Source organism: Nelumbo nucifera, chromosome 1 (genome assembly GCF_055504915.1).
Source record: "Nelumbo nucifera cultivar China Antique chromosome 1, China Antique-T2T, whole genome shotgun sequence".
Classification (NCBI taxonomy): Eukaryota; Viridiplantae; Streptophyta; class Magnoliopsida; order Proteales; family Nelumbonaceae; genus Nelumbo; species Nelumbo nucifera.
The window spans coordinates 183,463,125-183,470,105 of record NC_142649.1 but is presented as its reverse complement, the minus strand read 5'-3'; the positions used below and the strand labels follow the sequence as shown (position 1 = coordinate 183,470,105).

The following is a 6,981-nucleotide window of genomic DNA, read 5'->3' as shown; positions in this document are numbered from 1 at the left end:
TGATTTCAACTACAATTCATTATATTTTAAGATTAAGGATCAAATGTTGTTTGATGAAGAATAAAAAAAAACTATTAAAAGGTAAAGAAATCCTGGTTTTGTAGGTTGAAATTTACAAACAGCAAACCAAACCCAAGAAAATGGGTTTTAGTATGGATAAGTTACCGGGTTGAGTTGATGAGTATCTATCAAAAAAAAAAAAAAAAAAGTCAAGGAGTGTCACTCCTGAATGATCTCTGCTCAAGTTTCTCCTCTAGAACTCTAAATACTTGGAGTGTACTACTTTCAGTGCTCTTTAGGAGGCTAATCAAATAACAGACATCCTGCTAAAAGTTAATGTGTAGGTAGACCTTGGAAGAGTCTTATCAAATAAGAGTTTTTCGCTGCTGAGATATTGGAAGGGGTGGACTGCATATTCTAGAAAATTTACAGAAATGAAAAAAGGACTAACAATTCTTATTTGAGAAGAAACTCGGTTTACAAAATGAAAGGGTGTTTCATCAGACATATATTGTAAGGTATTCAAGTATAATACTTGCAAAAAAATGAAAGGGACATTTTCTCCATGGAAGGAAGAGGCCTATTAATAGAAGTCATGGTAGAGAAATTGGACTGTCAAAATCTGTCATTTGTTTCATTTCCTTCCAGTAAAACATAGGAAAAAGTTTACTAGCAGTATACACAGTGCGAGATTTCTTTTGTTAGGCGTAATTGGACCACAAATTCTCATATGAAATTAAAAGAAAAGACTACAATATGATAGGGCATTCTTCAGATTCCTGTTTAAGGTTTTCAAGAAATTCAATACCTCAAAATTCCCCCCTTTCAAGTTGGAAGCCTACAAATGGAATCTTTTTTTTAATCTAATTGAATTGAGAATCTATGGTAACAAAAATGGACTGTCAAAACTTTCATTTAACCCATATACACAACAATGAAAAAATATTAAAAAACATTGGCAGGATTCCAAGGGGATAGTAATAGCAAATGATCCTTCTCTCAGATCCATCTGTTTTTCTTCTGTGCACTCATCTGCAATATCTTGCATAACTTTCTGTCTTCAAATTCATATGAGTTTTATTATGGGGTCATTTTCCTGGAAACTGCATCAGCAATTGTTGCATGTATCAAGTTAATGTGGTGACGAGTTTCATCTTGAAGCTTTTATGCTAGGAATACACTGCTGACAAGGACATGATCTTCTGCCTTCAAGTTTTATTGTTTCCAGTATCAAAGTGTGTAAAAAATGATTGTCCAGTCGTCAAAATGTCATAATTCAGTTCACCTGGTCTTGCAAATTTTTGCCTGGATCAAGATCAACAGGACAATCAGCATATAGAGGAGAGGTGAAGTCACTTATACTCTTTTACTGTTAGTATGATGTTCTAGGGAAGGTCATGACATCGTACCACTCCTGATCAGTTAGCATTTCATCTGTCAAACCAAACTCCCTCAGTTCTTCAGGTGTGTGATGTACTAGTAAGCTGTACCTGTTGACATGATGGATATCGATGGGTTATCAGTTATCATACACTTAACTATCCTAAATCTTGTAGGAAGATATAAGAATAAATGTAAAATTATTAAAATCCATTCTCAAGTCTAGTGACCATTCTTTTCAGTTACTCGTCATTATCTAAGCCTTATCCCAAACATATCAACTGTTTCATAGAATTTTACTTTTAATCTAAATAGTATTTGCATATTTGCCTATGACATAAGACTCCAGACGCACCCCTCCATTTTACCCATCTTGCTCTAATTTTATGGTTGGCATCCTCCTTGGTCTCTCCCTTGTAATGAATTATCAAACCAAGGTACTGGGAAAGATTACCAACTATATAGTAAGCTACAGTGTCAAGACATCAAATCAATGAAAGCTATGCATCACGGACTGATTCCCAATTACCCATGTTATGCATCAGTAATTTTAGAAAAGATGATGTATGTGTAATTTGTGCTATCCTAGATTGGGCAGGATAGGAAAACATGATTCTTGATGCCAAAATTATTCCATGCACTTGACTTGTATTCACACTTTCATCACTCAAACTCTTTGAATTGAATGGATCAAAATCCTTTTTACTTAATTTCTATTTTAACAGTGTTTTGATGTTTCAATTCTCATAGGTTAAACTTAATAATAATTTCTCAAATTCCAATACTTGTAGTTTTGATGTGGTTATAGTCCCAAATAGTGTTGGATGTTTAATTGCAAGCCTAGGCAATGGATCTTTTCACTCTGCATGATCTCACATGGAATTCTATTATGAGAATTACATCCTTCATGGAGAAATACTACTAGGGTTTTGACTTTTTACTCATTTAGGTCACTATCTAGTAGAAGTGTAGAACCATATACCTGGCTTACCAACATTAATGCTGTACCTGTGGTAACTGCAGTTAATGATGTTGATTATGTTTCATTATGCATTGCATAATGTAGTTCATAGTGCTGCGTCCAGGTATAAATTGGTAATCCCTATGTAAGGGTTAATTTTGGGTACAATAGTCATTTTTATGAGAAGATTCTGAATTCCTACTTGGCCAACTTAAGCCATTTCACTGTGCCATCAATTATAGGATATACTATCCCTTATGAGAGAGATGAATGCAAACTGCATTACTGTACTGATTATGTCCTCACCTAGTACTGGCAATTCTACCTATCAACTACTCTTGGTACTTGACTATTTGATCATTGAATTAGATACACCGAACCATAAAATGTCCAGCTTACCTGTATGCCTCCCTGGTCACTATCTTGACTTTATAGGACTTGGCTTTCATAAAGTATGATAATATTGATATGGACTTCATGTCTTTCATATATGAAATATATTTGTAAGGTTGTTTCAGTTCATTCGTTGTTTCTATGCCTTCTAGCTCACGTGAATGTGCAAGGTTAGTGTTACCCAAATCAATAACTTATTCTTTGAATACAGTATCTTATGATCAATGGATAAATAATACATCTGAAGGCATGGTCAAAAACATTCAACTCGTCCAAACACCTCTAGATGGGCTTCCATCCATATGTGTTACTACAATATCTTCTAGGATGGTATCATTTTGGGATTGTTTGTACGACCTTGGAATTCCACGAACCACTGATTGGCTACAAGGAGAATTTTAACTTACCTTCAGCTCTTCAGGGACAATTTCCAGTTCAGTGTTCATTGATGATTGGGTTTTTTGATCCAATCAAAAATACACCCAATATATAAGGCTGTTGAACTATAATTGAAGGAGTAGAAATAGCTAAGTGAAGGTAAATTTATAGAAGCAAACCATATTGTTGTTTCCATCCATTTCAGTATTAGCTCAAGCAGTGCCTTGCAAGTTTCTAGTTGCATCAGATCTCTGTAATTGCTAGAGAATTTTATTGTGCCCTCTGTTTTCCTTTTTTTAGATTGTTTATTGTGATCATTTTTCTAGGAGCCTAGAGCATTAAAATCTGTTCTGATTCTAGAAAGCATAAAGATCCAATTTTACAGATTTTCATATTTAGATTTTGAACCACAAGTATCTGGTCATTCAAAGTTAATTAATAAACTTGATATGTCTCATGCCTAGGGACATGTGGTGGTCAGTAAACAATATCAAATGATGAAAGCATAGTAATTTGCTAATGCTATTTTATACTCATATATAGCAAATAATGATGAATCCACAAGAATGCAAGGTGTACAAAGAAATGATATGGTCATCTGCATGTAATATTACCAGTAGAGAACTACAAAAGGTAAAGAAGAAAATAAAGATTGTAGAGTTGGTTCAAGTTCCTTAATATGTATAGTAACATAAATGATTTTGTCCACTCCTAGAAGTTGCAGAATCAGGTTTCTGTGTTTAAATTAGATAAGTTCCCTTTCCTTTTATACTGCGCATTTTTCAAGCAAGATAGAAGTGTAAACCAGTTACCCTATTAACTTATTTCTGCAAAATTTTTAAGTGAACTTAAGGAAATTGCTAAATCTACATATGAAAGTACCCACTATGGCAAAGGAGAAAAATGGAACAATCACCTTCCACCATATCCTGTTTGCATCACAATCATGCCTCCATTACTGAAGTTATTGAGGCCTTCAAATTGCTCCACCGTCCATTTGTACCATCTCATCAAGAAAACTCGCAATGTTAGGCCATGTGAAACTATGACCAAGTTCATATTTGGGTTCCGTTGACCAGGTGGTTGAAATCGTCCAATGTCAATATCTGCTCTAAGGGTCTCCCTGAATCCTGCAGCACAAACGTTCCATAAATTTGAAATTCTGCACCTTAGCTGGAGACACAGAGATGTTAAAATATTTTTCCACAACATGTACTTTGTACCATCATTAGTGATCCTTTATCTAGCTAGCTAATTGGGCCATGCATCACAACTCTTCGACTTTACCTGTTATTCGGTCATAAACATCAGCAGCAGATTCTCCATTAGGAAAGCGATAAAAGAAGCGGCCATACAGAACGCGAATAGCTTTTTCAACCCTCATTTTCTCTCTGTCCTGAAAATTCCCTTCGTAGAGCAGAAAACTTAAAACGTAAGTAGAAGCTAATTCTAAGCAACATGTTGTTGGATTCAGGAAGACTTTGCATGAACTTGCTCAATGGGGAACCAATTCATCACATAGTTAAGATTTTAGAAAGAGAAGTACAATGAAAGATTTCCAAATTGTTAGCCTAACAACTTGAATAATTCTTTTTTTGTGAGCATGGAATAAGATTCCTGTGACAAGTGAATCATGCAAGAATTTCAACTGGAAGAGCAACTAGGTTAGCACAGGTCATGAGTAATTTAGTGGGGCTCCCAATTGATTATAAAATAAATGATGGGGGGGGGGGGGGGGGGGGGGGGGGGGGGGGGGGTTCTGCAAGAAATCCAATAAAATTAATATATTAAGACAAAAAGGGGTTTCGTTTCTTTTTCTTGTTTATGTGTTCCTTGTTGCAATTTGCAATCTCCAAACATAGTCTGTATAGATAGAGATTTCAGTAATTGTAGGAGAATTCATGTTACATACCAAAATCCTGTTCGCGCAAACGAGGTTCCTCCCTGACTCCGGCGATCCTGGATGGCTCAAACGCCTTGCCGAGACCCTGTAACGTCTCAAGAGTTCTCTTGTAAGGCGAGACGTAAAAGTAGACCTTCCAGTCGGGGGCGCCATCTTTCTCGATCATCTCCCTGATTCTAATGCCGCAATCCTCCGCTTCCTGCATTCCCTTCTTGGTAAGTCCAATCTTGGGATCCGGAACCCGAGTATAGGCACTCTCATCGACGTTCCCTTCGCTCTGGCCATGGCGGACCAAAATGATACGCCGAGGGCGAGGCGGCAGTGCGGATGTTGGGGTGAGAAGAGCATTCTTCTCTGGGAAACCGGCCAGCCCATTAAGGGAAGCGAGTTGGGGCTTTCGGGGACGTCCGACAGTGTCCTCACAGCAGTGGATATGCGAAGAATGAAACAGTTTCCGGTACGCATACGAGGAAGAAGTGGCAGGGTATAGCATGAGGGCAGTGGTGGCCATTGCTTTCGAGAGGGGATCGAAAGGTGGGGATAAGAGGAGGATGTGAATACAACGTGGGTAGGAGTAGGACAGTGAAAGTGAAGGAGTCATTTCAATGAAGTCGTAGTACAATATTGCAGCATTTACGAGTTGCAAAAATAATGGCCGTTAACGTCTTCTTCCGCAATTTTGGAGGTCAATAATGAGAGTTTGTTTCCGCCTCCGGTCAGTGGCAGAGACGGAGGAGGGGGGCAGCAGTAGTGCCCACTGAAGCGTCAACTGGAACGAATGACTGGTTCAGTTTTATTCATCTGTTTTTGTCAATGACAGATGATGAATGGACCCACACGGCCACACCACACAATTCAAGCGACTGATAAGATAGGATTAGATTCCTTGTATGAAGACTGAAGTTACCATCAACGTGGGTTCTGTACAGTACAATGCTTCTTCTTTCCCTGATTTTTATCAATATTGGCCTTTGGATTCTAATCTATTGCTACCGGTGTAGAGAAGAAAGCAGGATTAGAAAAAGAAAAGGTCATACGGCAATATCAAAGTTACTAAAGTCAGAGAAGCAAAAACTGCCATTGATTCAGACCAGATGAGGAGAGATTACAGTCTTACAGAGGAGAACTGGAGGGGCCAAGAAGCCCGCAACCACACTGTCGTCCCTGGTCCTTGCTGCGTTATTGCCTTGGTTGGTTAACAAGTAACATCAAATTGCAGAAGTGAATATGAAATTGAAACCTCGATGAGCAGTGGACCCCAGGAGGAGGCAAGAGGCGCTGCTGCATCTGCATCTGCATCTGCATCAGGTGGTTGTGATAGTGTTGGATGGACGGGAGTACTGAACCTGAACGAGTGATGGAGTGAATAATAGCGATGATGGCCTGGCCTCACCTGCTTAACTGAAGAGCAAAACACGTGATGGTCGTCATGGTCTCAGCTCTGCAACTACCACCACGCATCGAAGTTGAGAACTTGTGGGATATGTCCATGTGGCTGAAAGAGACAAAAAGAGTCGGTTATGTTTTTTGCGCCTCCTCAGGATCTGCTGCTGTCTCCTTCCCCTTGGCCCTTGGGTTGGGAATTGGAATGGGTGTTTTCTTCCACCGTTCTCACAAGTCCCAACCCAGGCGCTAGTCTTCAGGGTCTTCATCCGGTTGCTATCCTATCCTGTATTATCGTTATTGATTGATCCATATTCCATTAACACCGTAACACCAACAATATAAGAGAGAATGGGTCTGGCCGGACCGTCTGGCTGTCTGGGCTTCCGGCCTCTAATTTGGACTTAGTATCCCTTTGTGGTTTGGATCTTGGAATTGCCTTTTCTGTGGTCCAATAATGGTGATTTCCTTCTTGTTGTTTGATTCAGGGGTACTTTCCTGCTGCCACTTGGATGACGGCCCATAGCCCATAGTCCATACCACTCTTTGTCCTTCTACTGGAAGCTCCTTTCTGACTTCTGAG

General features: G+C 38.9%; 1 protein-coding gene across 1 annotated transcript; it reads right to left on the bottom strand.

Moving 5' to 3' along the window:
• Positions 1-711: 711 nt before the first annotated feature.
• LOC104595994 (phosphoglycerate mutase-like protein AT74) lies at positions 712-6,740 on the bottom strand. The gene is made up of 6 exons (XM_088895540.1): positions 6,409-6,740; positions 5,025-6,314; positions 4,400-4,519; positions 4,029-4,242; positions 1,410-1,490; positions 712-1,305 (listed from the first exon to the last, which is right to left on the bottom strand). Exons 2-6 carry the CDS (start codon positions 5,614-5,616, stop codon positions 1,209-1,211), a joined length of 1,104 nt encoding a protein of 367 aa, XP_088751666.1. The 5' UTR covers positions 5,617-6,314; positions 6,409-6,740; the 3' UTR covers positions 712-1,208.
• Positions 6,741-6,981: the final 241 nt, after the last annotated feature.

Excerpts from the sequence above, each read along its gene's own strand:
- LOC104595994 (XM_088895540.1), bottom strand. The coding sequence starts at position 5,616 with ATGACTCCTTCACTTTCACTGTCCTACTCCTACCCACGTTGTATTCAC. Across the intron at positions 4,243-4,399 it reads TGTTTATGACCGAATAACAG|GATTCAGGGAGACCCTTAGA; the intron begins GTAAAGTCGAAG and ends TTTGTGCTGCAG. Across the intron at positions 1,306-1,409 it reads ATGCTAACTGATCAGGAGTG|GCAAAAATTTGCAAGACCAG; the intron begins GTACGATGTCAT and ends ATCTTGATCCAG.